Source organism: Eumetopias jubatus, unplaced genomic scaffold (assembly GCF_037043125.1).
Source record: "Eumetopias jubatus isolate StellerSeaLion01/CBP00866 unplaced genomic scaffold, mEumJub1_p1.0 scaffold_1, whole genome shotgun sequence".
NCBI lineage: Eukaryota > Metazoa > Chordata > Mammalia > Carnivora > Otariidae > Eumetopias > Eumetopias jubatus.
The window spans coordinates 7,073,779-7,093,334 of NW_028274807.1; the positions used below are offsets into that span (position 1 = coordinate 7,073,779).

General features: G+C 48.1%; 1 protein-coding gene across 1 annotated transcript; it reads right to left on the bottom strand.

Moving 5' to 3' along the window:
• Window positions 1-295: 295 nt before the first annotated feature.
• On the bottom strand, window positions 296-19,531 carry ETS2 (ETS proto-oncogene 2, transcription factor). Its single transcript, XM_028095379.2, has 10 exons — window positions 19,292-19,531; window positions 15,017-15,088; window positions 12,461-12,572; window positions 11,215-11,334; window positions 10,769-10,969; window positions 8,916-8,999; window positions 7,637-7,858; window positions 6,628-6,891; window positions 4,533-4,651; window positions 296-3,676 (listed from the first exon to the last, which is right to left on the bottom strand). Exons 2-10 carry the CDS (start codon window positions 15,086-15,088, stop codon window positions 3,461-3,463), a joined length of 1,410 nt encoding a protein of 469 aa, XP_027951180.1. The 5' UTR covers window positions 19,292-19,531; the 3' UTR covers window positions 296-3,460.
• Window positions 19,532-19,556: the final 25 nt, after the last annotated feature.

The following is a 19,556-nucleotide window of genomic DNA, read 5'->3' on the forward strand; positions in this document are numbered from 1 at the left end:
GAGTCTGTCACTTCAAAGAAAACAACGTAGAGTGTTTGTTGCCAGTGATAACATTTGAGCTTTCAAATGAAAATCTGAATTTTTTGAAAGTTTACTTCTGCCACTGTGAGCTTGATAGACTCCTAATACTTTTCTGGTGAAATTGGTGATGATTGTAACTAAGGTGATCATTCGATATTAGATGTTGAAATGTGTCAACATTTTGAAGCAATATTTTCCAAATGACTAATGCATGATGTTACAAAATCACACATGGGTAAAAGATCCATTCAAAGTGGAAGACAGACCAATGGAATTTATTATAATCATAGGTAAGTTTATTGATATGGTTTCATATTCCAACTGCAATGAACTTTTAAGAAACTTCCATTTGCCAGGTTTGGTATAGTATGAAACAATATCCACAATTATCCCAGACATCTCCCAAATACTCCTCTGTTCCAATTACATATCTGTGTGAGACTTGATTTCCTTCAAAATATATCACAAGACAAAATGCAGAAGAAAATATAAGAACCCAGCTCCCTTCTTTTAAACCAGACATTAAAGGAATTTGAAAACATGTAAAACAATGCCACACTCACTTTTTTGGGAAAAGTTATTTTCTATAAAAGCATTAATGTTATTTTTAAAAGGAATTGTATTTTAAAATGTGTTCTAATTTCTAATATGGTGAACACTGATGACCAGCGGTGTTCTGGTAAATGTTTAAGAACCAGCTCCCTGAGGGGGCTTGAGGGGAGCCCTGATTTGTAGTGTCTGCTGATTTTCATGGCGCACATACTCTCACCACAATCACATTCAAGATACCAACACATCACTGATGCAAAGTGGGGAAGGGACCTGTTCTCGCCAGCCCGTAGGCAGGGGCCTCCAGCACACCTGTGACATAACCCACCTGTTTGTTGGTATCCTCACTAAATCTGAAGTGTCTTTGAGAACCCGTATCCCAGGACCACCACCCTCACCTCTAGTAAAGTCAGCTCAGCAATGTCAGGCATCCTGGAGAAAAGTCCCTGAACCTCAAAAACCCTACTGGGGTTCCTCACTGAAGCATCCTTACAATCTCTTCTGTTAGCTCTGCCAATCCCCTGGCAAAGACAAGACCCCTGGATCTTTCTATTCTAATCCCTTCCTAAAATATCTTTCGGTTGAAGGCAACACTTTTTGGGGGTTCCTTCAGGAAGAGCTCACAGCTGGGTTGCAGCTTGGTCACGAGTTGCTGGGTGACCCCATGTGTAAAACCAGTTAAATGGAGATGTGATTCTCAATAGACTGAAAGCTGGGGGGGGGGTAAGGTGTGGACCATGGATGGGGCTTTGCTATCCTCACTCCGCCTCCCCTCCTCCCTCCCTGTTGGGGTGGGACGAAAGGAGGACCCTTACAGGGAGGCGTTTGTATAAACAAAATACTTTATTATTTGAGAAAGAAAAGGTCAGATTACAAAATCTTTATCCTTAAGTCTGTTCATTACCACACCAAAGGTTTATCATGGGCTTTAGTTTCTGTAACTATTAGGTTGAATCACATGAAACCGCCCAACTCTGTAGATAAAAAAAGTCAAATATTGGCAATTTCATGTGGTTCAACCCCATACAAAATCAGCCGATGGCTAAGATTCCCTTTGGCAGCAAGATGTTCCCAGTCACATGTCTGTGGATGTTATAAACAGATGTTTGAGTGATAAACATGTCCTGCTTGAGAAAAACATCCTGTGCTTAGACACTGGAAATGGTCTCGTGTAGGTACTGGGACTGAGTCACCCAACTCTGGCGCTGCTCTGCCCAGCTGGCCTTGCCACCCAGTCCCACAGCCTCATTAGACGGACGGACTCTTCTATGGGGACGTCAGCCACGGCTCCGAGTGTCCCCCGCATTGCAAGGGAGGCCCATGCGGCCCTGAAACCACATTGGCTTGATCGCTTCCAAGCACCCCGAATACATGCCCACCCAGGTGCTCCTTGGAAACAATCATGAAAGTCTCCATGGTGAGCAACACGTTTTTTTCACCTCAAATCCTCCAGCGGATTCTCTCTCCCATCTTGCTTGTCCTCTCTTTGCCTCTGGGCATTCTGCATCCACGAAAACAAGAACACAGAGCTTGGGCACTGAGCAGAAAGGAGAAGCATCATGTCCAGATAGCCCACGACTCCACAGGTGAGGGAAAAGTTGTGTTTCGTTCACGACCAAGAGGCTTCGTGAAGATTCCCCCTCCTGTCCCCCACCTGCCCCAGGCTTCAGCTCAGTATGACCTGTTTAACTTCACAAGGAGCGCAGATAAAAATAGAGCTTTCTTACAAATTACATTTTCTTCCAGTGAATTACTTCTGCAGTAAAAGTAGCTGCTACATAAATCCCTCCTGCTCTCTGAAAAGGAGCCACATATTTCCAAAAATAGCATTCTTATTTTAATCATACAGAATAATTTGGGGCACGGAGGTGGAGCATGGGAAGGAAATGGCTGGTTGGGGAGGTTAGCTGTTGGGGAAACACAGTCGAACTAAAAAATAAAATCAGTCTTGTATGTATAAACGGATTTAAAGGCATGCACAGAAATGGAAAACATATGCCATTTGTCAAGAAAAATACTGCTTTATAGCTTTTACATTACGGTTAAGGAGAAAAGCAGAGGCTAGATGGGCCTCCAGATAATAACATTAAGTGTTTCATAAAAATTCCCAAATGTACAAAGTCCTTGCCAGATAATCATCCAGGCAAAACAAAACAGAAATAGGGACTGACCCTCTTCGACGTCTACCTGTAAGCATATTAAATGTAAATAATACACACTTTACAACTTCTTCGTCCGCCGTGGCAGACCCCGTGTTCGCGGGACGCCGCACGTGCTCTTGGAAACCGCAGTGAACACCGGACGTCTGCGTTCTTATTTCAAATACACTTACAGAATTATTTTAAATTACAATATACAGTTCTCGTTAAATAGGACTCTGAGAGGATTTTGACAACAATTAAGATTACAGTCATATATACAAACTAACTTCTGAAACGGCACGACTATCTCTGCACCCTCCGCCTCCTTGAACCAGAGACCGCTTCTGCCCTCGTGATTCCTGACGGCCAAAGGCAAAAGAAAATGGAAAAAAAAAAAAAAAAAGTGTGTGCCCGAGACATGCTCGCTCCTTGGAGAATATCCAACGGCCTGAACGTTCCTGTCCCATGGCCTGCTCGGAGCCAGGACGGCTTCCCAGAGCTTCTTTCTTGGCCATTCTAATGTAATAGCATCATAAAGAGCGTGTTCCTATCAGCAGGCTTTAGAAGTGAGAAGCCACGCCGCTTTGGGTGAAAAGCCGCGGCTTCCGGTGAAATAAGGCCACTGCTTCTTGGGGAGTCCCCTGGATGCGTTTGATCCCGCCTCTCAGGGTCCCTGGAGCAGTCGGTCGCATGGCCGCACTCACAGTCCCGCACGGGCCGGGCCGGCTCAGCTCGGGGCCCCGCGGGCCTCAGTCCTCTGTGTCCGGCTGGACGCCCAGGATGGCGTGCAGTTCCTCGGGGGTGAACCCCAGCAAGTTCTGCAGGTCGCACACAAAGCGGTACACGTAGCGCTTCCCCGACGTCTTGTGGATGATGTTCTTGTCATAGTAATAGCGCAAGCCCCTGCTCAGCTTCTCGTAGTTCATCTTGGGCTTGTTTTTCCTCTTTCCCCACCGGCGGGCCACCTGTAGCAGACACGAGTGAAAAGAGTTCAAATCTGCAATTTTCCTTACTCACAATTAAGGAAAAGTGAATGACCTGCCCCTGGGGAGGAGTCTCACGCTGCTTCCCCAGAGAACTTGACCACTACAGAAGGGCCCCAGCGGTGGGTCTGCTTCAGCACCTGTGTCTCTGAGGAAGGAGGCAGGTGCAGGTGGGAGAGTGAGCCCGCCCCCCGCAGCAACCACACCGTCTCATGCAGGAAGGCTTCGTGTTGGAGCCAACTGTTCCCAACCGGGCGGGCCTGACACAAGGGAAACGCTGTGTCCCCCCACCTCCCGGCTTCTTATTCCACGCCCCACAGTCAACAGCTGCTGGGTGCGACTCTGAGCCATGTGACATTCTGCATTCCTCAACACTTCTGCCTCCTCAGGGAATCGGGGCGGCGCCAGCTTGCACTCTAAGGCTGCCTGAGACCCCCAGGGTTCTCTAATGCTGTCCTGGAGGGGAGGGTCTTGGATCTGCCCTCGGCCTTCCCCTCCAGGGTTTCCGAGTGCCTGAGCTGAGCGTGGCAAAGCTGCAAGGGCCAGAAGTCCAGCCCGGGCTGCCGGAGGCTCAGTCCCCACCAGTGGAAAAAAGCACATTTCCTATGGCATTTCAGATGGTCAGGAAAGACTCTCAGCTTAGCACCTGTGCCTTTTTTATCAGATGAGAGAGCAACTCTCAGAAGCCTGCCCCGTGCCCAAGAGCACACTCACAGAACACTAGAACTCATTGCAGCAGTGAACACTTCTTTGTGCCCAGAGGATCGAGTTTATGAGTCCAGAGTGATGAAATCAGGGTTCAAAGCCCAGAGACTGACTTCCCAAGCTCTGGCTGTACCTCGTCAGGGTCCGCGAGCTTGAACTCCCAGCCGTCTCCAGTCCAGCTGATGAAGGGCTGGCAGGATTTGTCCGAGAGCAATTCCAGGAGAAACTGCCACAGCTGAATAGGTCCGCTTCCTGGGGGAAAGGGGCAAGTTGTACGTTTTTATAGATTTAAAGTTCGACAAGGCTTTAGTCCTTTCTAATGAAATAGGCTGACTGAGGAATGGGAGCCCCGACTCTGGGCAGGGTGCCAACTCCAAGTGTGGAGACAGGACTGACCCCTTCAATGGCATGAGGCTAGACACCCAATCAGGGGTCTCCCCTCTCCCCGTCCTGAAAAAGGGGGCACTACGCCCTTGGTAGCTGAGTTGGGTCTTTCTGGAAGAAAATTCAGGGCCACCAACTCTTGACATTAAAATTCCTCATCTTGGAGGGGCCCAGCTGGCTCAGTCAGTGGAGCAGGTGAGTCTCGATCTCAGGGTTGTGAGTTTGAGCCCCACGGTGGGTTTAGAGATTACTTAAAAATAAAATCTTAAAAAAAAAAAATTCCTCATCCTGTTTAATTGTTCCTTATGTAATAAGTTTCAGGGTTCATTTCTAGAACCACCCAGTAGGACAGGGGTGGGGGTGGTTGAAGGGGCATTTCACCACAGAATGAGGCATGTCTCATGGAATCCTAAACTACAGCTTTCCTGCCAAATGACGGTGGGTAAATTGCTTAATCCCAGACTTGGTTTACTCAATAGCCACTTGGGCATTTAGGGTTGTCTCCATGGCCTCACTGCCTCTGGTGAGGTACGCTTTGCTTTTCATATACCATTCCTGAATTAATATTTAGAACCACCATCTTCTGAAGAACTCTTTTAAAGACGAGGAGCAGCTCAGAGGCAAGGTGCCCCGCCCTAGATCACACACCCATCAAAGAGTTGTTCCTCAAGACCCAATGGCCATCAGCAATAAGGCTATAAAGCACCAAGGATGGGAGTTCTGGAACCAGACACAACCAGGTTACCTGTGTGACCATGGAGAGCTGTCTACCTCTGAGCCAAATGTACCATCTGTCAAACAGGTGCACGCGCCCGCCCCCCCCCCAGGCGGTCTCAAGGACAACCAACTATATATGTGCTTAGTTAACCACACAGAGCTGACACTCAACAAATGGTAACTAATATTAAAATTGAAAACACCAAGGGGCGTCCGGGTGGCTCAGTCGGTTGAACATCTGAGCCCTGATTTTGGCTCAGCTCATGATGTCACGATCGTGAGATCGAGCCCCGTGCCGTGATCTGTGCTCAGCGGGGAGTCCACTTAGTGTTCTCTCTCTCCCTGTCCCTCTGCCCCCCTGCCTCCCACTTGCATATACTCACGTGCTTCTCTTTCTCTCAAAGTAATTAAATTAACTAATTTAAAACATTTTTAAAAAATGAAAGACAAGACCATTCCTGTGGATGACAGAAAAGAAAAAAATGGATGCTTCCGTATTCTTATTTTAACCTATTGAATATTTTAAGTAGGCATTTTTTTTTTAATCCAGTGGCTCCATATGGTCAAAGTATGAAAAACACATTTAAGGACCCATGAAGCAATGAAAAAAAAAATCTTGGTGTTTTTGCTAAAGTACTGGAAATATTTGGTTCTAAAAACGGCTTTATTATTTGTCCCTCGCCTAAAATAGATCTCGCCCAAATTTTAAAAATAAGATGGATTTTTAGAAGCAAGCAAAGGTAAACAGTCCCTGTGCTGTCTGAAGCTGGCTCTGCCGTCCCTCCCTGGGCAAGTTTACATTCTTTGGGATTCCTGGAGTGGGTGAGTCAGAGCTGAAGCCTCCACAGTTCCATGGCCTCCGCGTCTGCTCCTCTCCAGGCTGGCCGCGCACATCCCAGGTGAGGGGGCGGCCTGTGGATTCCCATCCACACCACTGGGCATGACAGTTCATGTGAGCTTGGCCTTTTTAGAATTCAGGGGTACAGCCTGCCTGATTCAGGATGACAGCCACGCACCAAGTGTGGGCTGTAGCTACAATGTGCTCAGACCAGAAACACCCTGGAGGAACCCGGCGCTGGGGCTGGGCCGCGGGGAGGAGACGGGGAGGGTCGGCGTGACACACTCACCCGTGAAGCCGGCCAGCACTGCCGCGGGTATAACCGGTTTGCCCTGCTCCACTGGGTCGCTCCTCTCCTGGATGTAGTCCTTGAAGGACATGGTCGGCTTATTGAGGCACAGGGACTGGCTGCAGTCATCCTCGAAGCTCTCGAAGGACGGCACCCGCTGCACATCCAGCAGCGACGACTGGCTGTTCCAGGACTGCAGCAGGGAGTCTGAGCTCTCGAAGCTGTCTGTGCCGTTCTCGGGGGAGTCGCGGTCCCGGGGCTTCCCTGGCAAAGACAGCCGGGCACAAACGCTGACTCCTCCAGGACAGCGAACCGTCCGGTGCTGCCGAGCGGTGGGGGGGGGGAGGGGTGGTCCCACAGGCTGGTCTGGGGGCTGTAACACCCCCCCCACTCCACCTATAGCCTGCTGGTGCCGAGTCCCAGACTTCTCGCCAGGCACTCATTTCTTACAACAGATGCCCTATGCAACCGCATCCTCCATCTGCAGCAGCATGGGTGGGTCAAGTGCACCTTCGAGGGATGGAGAATTATACAGCGATGAAAAGAGCAACGGTCTGCCCCATCTAACAGCGTTGCTGGGTCTCAGACATAAGGAGGAGCAAAAACACCAACACAAAAGAAAATGTAACGCTAGGATTCTGTTTCTATGAAGCTCAAGGACAGGAAAAACTCATCTCTGAGGACAAAAGTCAAGATAGTGGTTTCCTCTTGGTGTGGGGATGCTACTGACTGCAGGAATGTCATGTTCCTGCGTCTTCTCCCAAAATACCCCACCGGGTGGAGGAATCCAGCTGTGAGAGCAGGGGCCCTGTCTCATTTACTCGGTACCCGCAGTGCCCAGCTGGGAGCCGGAAACACAGCGGGAGCCCACACGTGCTGAGCAAAGCCGTCCCCTGCGGCGACAGCGCCAGACGGCCACTCAGGATGCAGACTGCGTCTCCGTCTGCCTGTGGCTCCTGGAATCCAACCACCGGCCCTGCAGACGGAGCCTGCGGGAGTTCCGACTTACCAGAACCACCAGCGAGCAGGTTCAAGCTCCTGCTCGGGAAGTCCTGACTGATGGGACAATAGTTGACGCTGACGGTGTTGAGTCGAGACTTGGGCAGCATCTGAAACTCCTGCTCAGAACCGAGGAGGCTGGGCGCCGAGGAGGATGGACACACGTCCAGGAGGCTGCCTTTGGGGTAATTCTGGGTCTGCACGCCGTACGCTGCCTGCTCCACACCAAAGCCTGGGACAGAACAATCGGGACAGCAGAGCTATGAGGCAGGAGTGGTGGGGTCATCAGAGACCCTCTGCGCCCTCAACCCGAATCAAATGCAACCAGTTCTATGTGCTCTAACCCTCCCCAAAACCGCAGTGGAAAGTGGGCTTTGCAGGCGGCTTTTCTGCTACCTCCTCTTCACAAGTCATTCATGATCTCAGCCAATAAGCCCCCTTCCAAAACGCCTGCTGCCTCGGAGCCAAGATGCGACACCTCGATGTTAGCATCTATCTCTATGGCTCTAGTTTAGCAAATGCCTTCACGTGACTCTCGGAATGGCAGAGGTCACTGGCTCATTCAGCTTCCCAGGGCGGTAAGCCTCAGAGAGACAGAGTGATTTGCCACCCAGTATATGACTTGTAAGGGAACAGTCCCTCCCTCTGCTGGCTAGTGGGACCCCCCATAACCTATACTTATCAGTGTCAGTGACCAGAAGGAAAGACCCCAAAGATCAGAGCAAATTTAGAATTGCTTTCTTACATGCCTCCTGTGCCTGGCACCCCTTATTCATTATGCTTAGTTCTGACAGCAGCTAATCAGCTCCCTTCGTTCCACCCCATGCTCTGTTCCCTGCCTTAGGCGGCACTGGCCAATGCACAGATAACACCAGCCACGTAGGCAACGTTACATTTTCTAGTAGCCCCAGGAGCAAACTAAAAAGAACCAGGTGAAATGAATTTTAATAGTTGACCTGACCCAATATTACCAATTATCATTTTAACATGTAATCAGTCTCTTAAAAATTATTAAGGAGGCATTTTATATTCTTTGTTCCATTAAGCTTTTCAGAGCCAGTGCACATTATATTCTTACCACACGTCTCAGTGTGGACCAGCCACATTTCAAGTGCTCAGCAGCTCAGCGGCCACGTGTGGTCACCCAATGGGACAGCGCAGGCTGAGACTGGCCTTTGGACCTCCAGCAAATTTATTTTTATTTTATTTATTTTTTGGGGGGGTGGGAGTCCCAATTTAATAGAAAAAGTTAACACCAAGGTCTTCAGGGCAGAAGTGACTGGACTGACCTAGTGAATTGCTATTAATCCAATGAGGGACTGAGTTGAGGTGTGAATTTTCTTCATACTGATCTTCCGTCTTTTCTTGGTTTTCTGGAAAACAGACACCGGAGACATAGGATTGCAAATCAAGGTTAAAACTATGCAAGATAAAACGTTTATTTCTAAATTACTGCTATCTGTTTATCTTAGGATAACTAAATGCATTTACGCTTCACATTTAAGCTGACGGTATTCGGTGTCATTGGTCTTTTTTTCTTTTTTTTTTTTTTTAAGATTTTATTTATTTATTTGACAGAGAGGGACAGAGCCAGAGAAGGAACACAAGCATTGGGAGAGAGGGAGAGGGAGAAGCAGGCTTCCCGCAGAGCAGGGAGCCCAATGCGGGGCTCAATCCCAGGACCCTGGGATCATGACCTGAGCTGAAGGTAGACGCTTGACCAACTGAGCCACCCAGGCGCCCCAACATTTGGTCTTTTTCAAAAACTGGAGTTGGCAACGTATTTCCTAATAACCAGAGTAAGTTTTCCAAAATGAATGCTGTCACTGGCCAAGTGAAATGTTCTACTGCATAATTTTAAGTATCTAGACTGTGAATTTAATTCATCTGTGCCGTCAATAGACACTTAAATATTTATGAAGTGCCACTTGTCTCAGGGGCTAGGAATACAGTGGGTTAGTAAAGCAGACCCAGCTCCTCCCCTCTTGAGGTTATGGTTTGTGGCTTCAAGCCCCTCATTTCTCCAGGGTGAGGTGAGTACGGCACAGAAAGAGGCAAGCAGTGCTGTGGGAACCTGAAGGGGGCCCCGGTGCCCTGGGACTTTGAAAAGGAAAAGGTTAGCATTCTCTGTGTGTGCTTACTTCCTACAAACACACTGAGCCACACGCACCCACAAATCCAGACCCTCAGACTTACACTCAGAGTGACCACAAAACAGGCCCAACCTGCCAGTGAACAGATTCACCAGAAACTTGTCCAATCAGACTCGTCCAAATTCAGGGAGAATTTGGGGGTCTCCAAACTTAAGTTTCCTTGGCCCCCAGAAGCCACAGCTGAAAGAGAGGGTGGCTGAACCCTAAGGTCTTTTAAAGATTCTGAGTCTGTAAACGGTGTTGAAACTCAGTGTTTAAAACCAAGTGAACGAGGACTATTGCTCTGAACTCGACCAAAGAACTAATCTTCTCATGTTTTTAACCTAACCCCTCACTATAATTTTTTTTTTCCTTTTTAACTGGATGTATTTTTTTTTAGCACTGCTGTCAACACTCTTTTAAGGTCTAAACCAAGACCTTCTATATGATGAGAGTTCTTTTGTTCAATGGCCGGTTTCTGTATAGTGTCAGTGTATAAATATGTATCAATTACTTCTGCATTCATTTAAATACATAAAACCAGAAGAAATTCTTATTGTTGGATTCCATTTGGTCTTAGGAAAATTCACTGTAAAATTCATGGGGTTTGTCTGAATAAAGGCTCCTCTTCATTGAGGCTGACTTTCTTCTTTGGGTTCTATAAGGTGAGCCACCAAAACACAGGACTTCTTGCTGGCCTCCATTATCTGAGGCAACACGTACTCGCCTGACACATGCCATCAGATCACCATCAACAAGATAGTGACTAAGGTTACTGCCTTGTGGCTATCCTTGATGTTACACACACACACACACACACACAGACTTTAGTGGATTAAAAAACCTATAATCACTGCCACACATTTGACTCACCCCGGTGGCATTTTCCGGCAATTTACTTTACATAATTTGAAACCCCCACCGTAGGATTACAGAGCCCCGATACCCCCATCTCCCTTCCCTGCCGTGGCTCTCCCCAGCGCGGAGGCGCCTAATCCCTCAGCAGGTACCTTTGATCATCTGCTCCAGATGCTCCCAGAGAATGTCGCCCACAAAATCCGGAGCCAGCTCCAGAAAGCGCTCCTTGCCCAGGTTGCACAGCACCTGGCCATTCATGCCAAACCTCTGGAAATTGACGTTCACCAGGCTGAACTCATTGGTGGCCCAGAGAAGCCACTGGCACACTTGCTGCTCGGTCCACAGCCAGGGGTCTGCAAGGAGGGAGGCAAAGACGGACACAGGGAGAAAATGGGAGGAGGCGGTCAGACCGGAGTCACTCCTGATCGACCCACAAAGTCCAGATGTGTTCCAGAGACTGTCCAAAGGAGCAAGCCACCCCGGGGAATTCTAAGACCCCAATAACAGTGCTGGGTTAAAAAGTCATCTCAAGCGACCGCGGTCAGATTTGTTGTTTGAGTACAATGCAGACTCAGAGAAACGACTAGAACGCACTTACTCTTTGGGATGCCGAGGCGGCGCTGCTCCTTCTTAAAGCCACTGAAGGTAGCTTTTAAGGCTTGACTCATGACAGCCTTGCTGCACGGAGTTAACAGAGGCAATTCACAGTTGGCAGAGTCTAGAAAGAAACCCCATGGGGACATTAGGACTTCAAGCTGGCAAGACCAGATACAGAATTTAGGGGAGACATCTTAGTTTTCAGGAAGGAACAATTTCAATCGCAAACCTTGACAGTATTCCTTAGAAGAGTATAACTATTAACAAAAATTGGGGGAGGGCAGCAGAAATTGAGAAAGTATTATACATCTCATAACTACACTTATAAAAAAAATCTAAAATAAAACTCAAGCTTTATTTTGCAAATTATTTTGCAAAACTTCATTAAAAAAACCCAATTATCCTCAGTTGAAATTTCTATCTAAGTCTCTTTTAAAATTTTTAGACAATGAAAGAAAGCACATGGTTTTGGTCAAAAGTTTTAAGGGATGCAAAATGCACAGTTTGACGTTACTGCCATTACAGTAAGCAGCAGGCAAAGGGACTTCTTAGCACCTGTAAAGTCAGCACATCTGCAATTTTTAATGAAAAGCAATCTCTGGATTCCCTCAGCAATTTCAAGAATGATAAATGACCGGCTCAGGATGGCATGCTTATGCAAGCCTATGTGTTTTAGTTAATTTTCCGGGCTATGTTTTCTAGGCACCTACTTCATGTGACGAAGTAATCTCTGGAATGTTTCCAACTAATAACCCTATCACAGTAATTGTATAGGCATTATCTGACTGTTATCCCTTTAAAAAATAATAAACAATGACATTAAGAACTACAGAAGTAAATGCAGACGGGCAAATATTAGCAATATAATTTGTTGCCCCAAGACTCCGGGGTAGGGGATGATCTAACTCATAATGAGACCCCAGAATGAGAAGCTGGAGGGCACTTTCATGGTCTGCTTTGTAGGTGCCCCTGGAAGATGGGGCCCGGGCTCGCCGCAGTGATGAGAGCGTCGCACTGGAAATCTCAGGAGCTCCCCGGCAGTCTGGGCGCATCTGGCAGCGGACAACATCAGGACCCTCATGCTCATAAAGAAGGAAAACTGTCTTCTCCCAGGTTCAGAGCCACCATCTGACTTTTCAAACCAAACATTCAAGACACCAACCTTTGTCGCTTACCAATGATCATCTTTTTAGTAACTGAACTACGAGAAATCATGCACAATTGGTCGAGTCTGAGTAACAAATTACCATGAGAAATGGAATCCAAGCCTGTTGGCACTTCTTGCAGTGTTTGCTCTTCACTGAGAGAGGGAAAAACAGCAAACAGGGACCCATCAAAGGTGTCAAAAGCTGGCTGGCGCTGCGAAACAGATGGAAAAGGAGACTGAAATTAATATTTAAACTTACTTAATTACCTGTTTGAAAAGTGGTCCATGGGTCATCTTACTGATACACCCTCGTGAAACTGGCAATTATAAAGCCATAAAAGGAACTGACCAGTCAATGCTCCGACCAGACTTCTACAGTCAAAGTGATGGAAAGGATTCTATTTTACTCTGGATCATTGCTTCCACCTCGCGGAGTCAGAATGACTGGGAATTTCTTTTTAATGGCCTAATTTCAATGAATAAACTAAGTAAACAAACCTAAAAATAATGAAAATTTAGAAGAACAGTGCTGGGTGGGGCTTACAGACCAGCTGGTCCAAACACCTGGCCCCTTTGCCCCATCAGAGGGAAACTGAGTCAGACCCTCAGCAGGACAGTTTTAGCTCACTGCAGTAAAGCAAAAGCAGATGACTGAATGCAACTTGGAAAACAGTGAGCTCAACTATTTGTGGAAGCATTTATTTTTATGTTTAACCACGAAACGCTTTAATTAAACCTAGATTTTCTTTCCCTCTCATCAATTCCAACGGTTCAGAAGATAGTAATACATATGAAAACATTCCTTACGGTTTAATTTTACAAAAGTAAAGGTTTTGAAAAGACCCCTGTCCCCCATCATCAACTAAGGAGAAAGATTTCCAAAGGAAAAAAGGTTTCAAGTAAAACTATGTACAGCTTAGGGGGAGGACGAGGACAGAGACACAGAGAAAGATAAACCCCACAACACGGCGGCGATCTCTGATAATTCATCTAACCTTTACAAAAGAGATCGCCTCTAGTGTAAGACCTGTTTACAAGTAACAGATAAAGTCTTGATTCGTCGCTGCCTGACTTGCTGAGGAGCAACGTAAAAGATGGTTCTATTTTTCCAACATAAAGTAGAAAGCCCATGTTATGCGTAATACAATGACCCATCTGTTGAGTCATCAATTAAAAAAATGTGCAACACATTTACAAATAAAATCGGTTTGTGGGCCTTCTTCTTAGAAATGCAGAACAATGCATGACGCATTACGTAAGAAGGCAGGCAGAAGTTGGGACTCCGCCGAAAACACTCAAGACAATGATGTCCCAATGATGTGGGAGCCCAGCCCCACCCCCATCCCCCCCACCACCGCCGCCCCAAAGCCCAAGACAATAATGTCCACCTGCCAAAACCTTAAGGAGAAAAACAATCAAGTTTGAAATCTGCATCTAGATGTATAAACTCCTTCAGGGCAATCAGTTTTTAAAATTCCCACTAGCATTTCCCCGGATGACCAAGGAAATGCCTCACCTTTCCTGACTGGAAGTTCTTTTTTTAAAATCAGGAAGCCAAAAGACAATACAAATTTGCACTAAGTATTTCAACACATCAATTTCAGCAACGACTGTTTCTTCTCCAAACCCAAAAATCACATGGGCATCATCAAATCCTTTCTAACTTATAGAAGAATTTTTCTTCCCAGGGGTGTGGCTGCAAACATAATACCGCAATTTCTTGTACAGTTTCTGCCACGCTGAAAACATCTGACCAAATCAAACCAGAAAACTCGCTGGTTTGAAGTTTCATGACCTTCATGATACTCAAGAAGAGCCTGGGCCCATTTTTGGCTCTTTGGGCTCTCCCAGACAAATAACCTGCTAAGGATTTATAAAGGAAAATAACAGGACAGAGATACATCACTATATAAGCCTGGAGGAGGCCAATCTAAAATCGCACTCTGAAATGTGTTTACTACACGATGCTAAGAAAACAATCCAATCTCGCTGTCACATTTGGAGAAGGCAAAGGGGAAATGATCAGTTTGTGCTACTCGAGAACGTTCTCAGAAGGAACTGAGATAGAAGCTAGGTGAAATTTGGTTATTATGCACCGTTAAAGGCTCCTTCACCGTTCATCTGTGTTTGGTTTACGCCAACAGGCATGCTGTTCTCTGTGGCAGGGACCACAGGCTGCTTGCAGCCCGTGGGCACTGGCCCTTCTGAAGGGAAGAAGCCCCCACAGCGGCGCTGGTCTTCCACCTCTCAGCTCTTTCCTTTCCAGTTCTTCAACACCCAGCCCATCGTCCTGGGAAAACCCATGGGGGAACAGAAGGGCAGTGGAGACAGCTTCTCCAGCTCGGTCCTACTGAGAATCATGGGATTTTTCACCTGCCAGGAGTCTCAGAAATAAACCACAAAGGCCTCCCCATCTGCAAATTAAATGGTTTCATATCTTAGAAGACAAGTAGAACGAGCATCAGGAGACCCATTTTATAGACTAGAAAACTGAGGCCCAGAGAGATTAAGCAAACAATCAAGAGTCACACAGCCCATAAACTAAAAGGCTGGGGCTAGAAACAGTCTTTTAGGACCCAGCAGGTGGTTTTTCCTCCTAGAGACTGAGTTTCTCAATGTTTTCTAAAAACTTTTAAATTAAGACTTGCTCTCTTACCTTCAGTGTCCCTCTGTAACTGTTAGACACAGGGGCTACCTGGTCCATGTTCTTGATTCCAAAGTCATTCATCTTAAAAAAAAAAGGAAAAGACATAAAGAAAGAGTCACAGGGGCAACAAATCACACACATTTCTAGTAAGTCTTTATTGGCTCCATCAACCCTAATTCTGGCGGAGTCTGTCAAGGTCCACAGCAAGACAGGTCCTTCAAAGCTGAACGCTAGTTCTTAACGTTTTAGGCCCTTCTCACAAAGGGTATGCTATTTAAGTAATTAAATAATAATGCTGATTCTCTCCTGAATTCCAGTTAGAGATGAAGCACACAGATAAAGTCACTTTCTGTCTGGCTGGTCAGGCAGGGCCTCCCAAGGGAGCCTGGCTGGGGGATGTCTTTCCATGACAGGAGTAGGGTGAGCTGCTTTTCACTGCCATGTCCACGGTTGGCTCAGGGTGCAGGACACCCTTGGTGGCGGGGGGAGTTGCTGGGCAGGCACTGGCCACCTCCCGTTTGCTGCGGGGGGGGCGGGTGGTGGGGGGAAGAAGAGGCAGTCAGCTCAACCTGGGAACTCCTGGTGGATCCAGATCCAAGGTCAGGACACTGGAAAGAGCCTCCGAGGTCCTAGCCTCTCCCTAAGCTGTGAGAAAGCCCTCCCAGAAGGACAGAAAAGGTTCCCAGAACTACTGCTTCAGGCCAAACCCCCTGCACTGTCCCAAACCCTCCTGTGTGGACTACACAAACTCGAAATAGGTCTGCTGTGTGTGTTGCTCAGCTGTGCATTTCTTCAAGGGCAAGTAATGTTGATCACAGAGCAGTCGTACTTGCTTTGATAGAGTCTGGGCTTCTACTAGACAGACCTGCGCTGACCAGTGTGGTAGCCACGGGCCACTTGCGGCTACCAAGCACCTGGCACATGACTAAGATGCGCTGAGATGAGCTCCGCATGTAAGATACACAAGATTTCAAAGATCGTGTAAAAAAAAGTAAAGTATCTCAGTCATGACTTTATATTTACTGCATGTTTATATAATATTCTGAATGTATTCAGTTAATTGAAATATATGGAAATTAACTTCATTTACTTTCCTATATTGAGTGTAGCTATTAGAAAACTTATAGTTTTTACGTGGCTTGCAATCGGACACTGCTGGAGACAGAAAACTGAACTTGGAGCCCTAACATAGGGCTGGCCGGGTAAGTTCTATATTAAAAAGTAAGAAAGGTACCAAGATAATGCCACCAGAGTGGTATATGAAAATACAGAGCAACTAAAACTAAAACTCATCTTCAAAGAAGCTGGGCTAGCATCAGTGATAGTAACCTTTACCCCATGGGGCATGCCTCACCCCCCAGCCTCTCGGCTTTGAAACCAAAGGTCTATGGGCAGCTTTACAAGGCCCCCCTCATTGTCTTCCCCCATAATCTACCCTGGGCGCTGCCACCTGTTACAACCAGGAATTCTGAGTAATTAAAATATTGTGCAATTGATAGGGCTTACTGGAGGTGGCAAGAAGGACATTTCCCCATGACTCCGAGTTTGTACTTTGTTTTCTCTTTATGATCAACATTATGTCTAAACCCGACCTCCCAACTACTAAACACCACACACACACACACACACACACACACACACACACACACACACACACACACACACACACACACACACACACACACACCGCCCCCTGGCTAGAGAGGCAGCGTGGGAGGAGAGTCTACCACACAGAGCAGGCAAGAGGCACTGGGGAAGTTTGTTAAAACCCTCAGAGTGCGAGTAATTATCAGGGTGGCCAGTGAAGGCTGGAGAACACTTGACATAAATTAATCATCCTGTGGGGCAGGAGGGGAGCAGAGGAAGGGTTGTCCTGGATCCAGAGTGGCCCCATTGGCTCAGAATCTCCACTTAGTGGATCATGTCATCCACGTGCACTCAGGAATCAATATTCACTACTAATGATCCCTGAACGGACAGGATCCTACTGACAAGAGCTAAGCCCATGCTGGGCGACCACACATTCCCACTTCAATGAATCTTCCTGGCATTTCTGAGATGGATGTTGTAACATTTTACAGTGATGTTGCATCTTACAGGGCAAGGGAGGCCCAGAGACCTCCGATGACTTGCCCAGGATCACAGAGCTACTGCAGGGCTAACTAAGGGGGCACAGGGCGGATCAATCCCAGTGGAGCTGCTCCATGGGAAGGTAACCAGGATGATGACGCATGGGCCTTCTCCCACCACATCACTATGGAGTGAAGAGCGCATACAAATATTATTAGACCATGGCCCAGCTCACCACTCTTTACTATGGGACATGCTCCTTAAGTCTGAGCTTCATGAACTAAATCCTGTTACCTGTTGATTAAATAAACCTCAAACAGGAGACCCACATAAAAAGACATCTTAACTGTTACCCATGATCCCTCCTGAGCCCACTGGGTCAGCTCTTTTTCTAAGTCTGGTTTCCCCAACAACTTGCTGACTTTGGTGTACATTTTTTCAGCCTCACAGAGATGGACAGAGTATTGGTATGGAAGGCAATGGGTAAAGCTCTCCTGGTTTTGGGGTATAAGTACCAGGAGAAAAGGCAGTCTACCACTCCCACATAAAGAGCTCTAATTACTAGCTACAGAATAGAATTCTTTTGTTGTCCAGCTTTTAATTTGTTTTGTAAAAACCATGTGGAATCAGAGTACCCTTCCACTTGGGTTTCAGGCAGACACATAACTAATGAAATTGAAGTTCACTCATTTTACTCCACAAAGCTTGTTAAGGTGGCAGACAGGTCAAGTTTCTCTACCCAAATCGATTTCAAATTTAGGTCCTGGCGGTGTTGCCCTATTGACTGCTGCTTCTGAACAACAACAACAAAAAGAAAACCTGGCAGAAATGTGTGAGCTAAAAATAGTAAAATTTTAAACAAAGAGAATTTGCCGAACTTCCTGGAAGGAGTGATCCTTTATGTGAGAGATCAGAGCACAGGTTTGTATTCAGGTAAATTAGAAAAACAAAAGCAAAAACAAACTCATTTGCCACTTTGGAAGGTTGGTTTGCTCTTTCTTTTGGAAAATTATCAGTTTAGAGAGAGGAATGACTAACCCCAGAAATGAGTGAATATTTCCCTGCAGGGCCCACAGCGCTAACATTTACTGTACTGTGATACTACTCAGAATTTTAATAAACCTTAACTTGGAGATTTATCTCCCTGATTGGTGGTGCTGTGGACAGGCAGATAGCGCACGGACGCCTCCATTGTCCAGGACAAACATAACCTCTTACTGGTGAATTAAAATAAATTACCTCTATCTCCAAAGGGGACTGCTCATTTCTCTACTTTCTAAATAAGTAGCTCGTCACTACCAGTTTAAGCTACCCTGAAACTGAATACAGGCCAGTATTTTAAAAGTCTCCTGTGCTTAAAAAAAAAAAAAAAAAAAAAAAAGAAAGAAAGAAAAGAAAAAAAAACCAAAATCCAAAACAAAACCAAAAAACCCATATACTTAGAAACGTTAACCTTTCATTCAAAATCCTTTAAGAACGCGAAAATAAAGGCAGCACTGACACCCACGCCCGCATTTCCGACAGGCTCCCACGCTCCCCTCGCCGCACCGAGGACCCCCGATCCAGAGGTCCCGGGGCGCCCGTGGGGGTCTCGCCCTCCCGGAGCCTCCCTCTTCCGCCAACCCCCGGCCGGGCCCCGGAGTGGCCGAGCACGTTTTCGGGGAGCTGCAGCCTCCAGGTGTTTTAGGTGCCGGGTGCCCCCGATCCTACCGGACCCGGCGCGCTCGGGTAAGTCACCCGCGAAGCCGGGCGCGTCGGGGCCCCTCCGATACCCCCCCCTGCGTCCCCCCCAACCCCGCCGCGAAATCAGCCCGCGGGGCGCCCTCTGCAAGAAGCCCCCCACCAGACCCACATTTCCTTTTAAAAACAAAAGCAAGTGAAACAGGCGGGCGCGCCCTGCCCGGCCGCTCGGTCACCCGCGGCCGCGGCCCAAGTTCGAAGCCTGCTCGGCGCGTCACGGCCGGGCCCACTGGCGCTCTGCCCCGGCCCCCCGCCCTCGAGCCGCCCCCGAGCCGCCCCGGCACCCGGAGCGAGCCCAAAGCCGGGGAACAGTCGCCGCCCCGCCGCGGTCCCGGCTGCGCCTCGGGATCCGGACCTCGGGGCTACACACGTCCCCCGCCCGGGGCCTGGGGTCCCCGGGAGAGGAGCCGCGCCGCAGGGAGCCCTCCCGGACCCCGGGCCCGCCAGCCCGCGCGCCCCGGGCCCCGCTCTTACCGCGCCGCTTCGGGCAGGGCCGGCGGCGGCTCCGGGTCGGGCTCCGCGGTGCGCGTCGGACGCAGACGAGGGCGGCGGGGCTGGGGGGCTGGGCCGCGGGCACCTGGGCGGGGGGCCGGGAGCCGGGAAGCTGCCCGGGGGCAGGCAGGCGGCTCCGGGAGCTCGAGGATGGGGCCACACCGCGTTCTGTGCCGCCACCGGAGGAAGTAACCGGCCAGTCCCCTTCGCGGCGCGCTCTTCAGAGCGGGGGGAGGAGGGAGGAGGG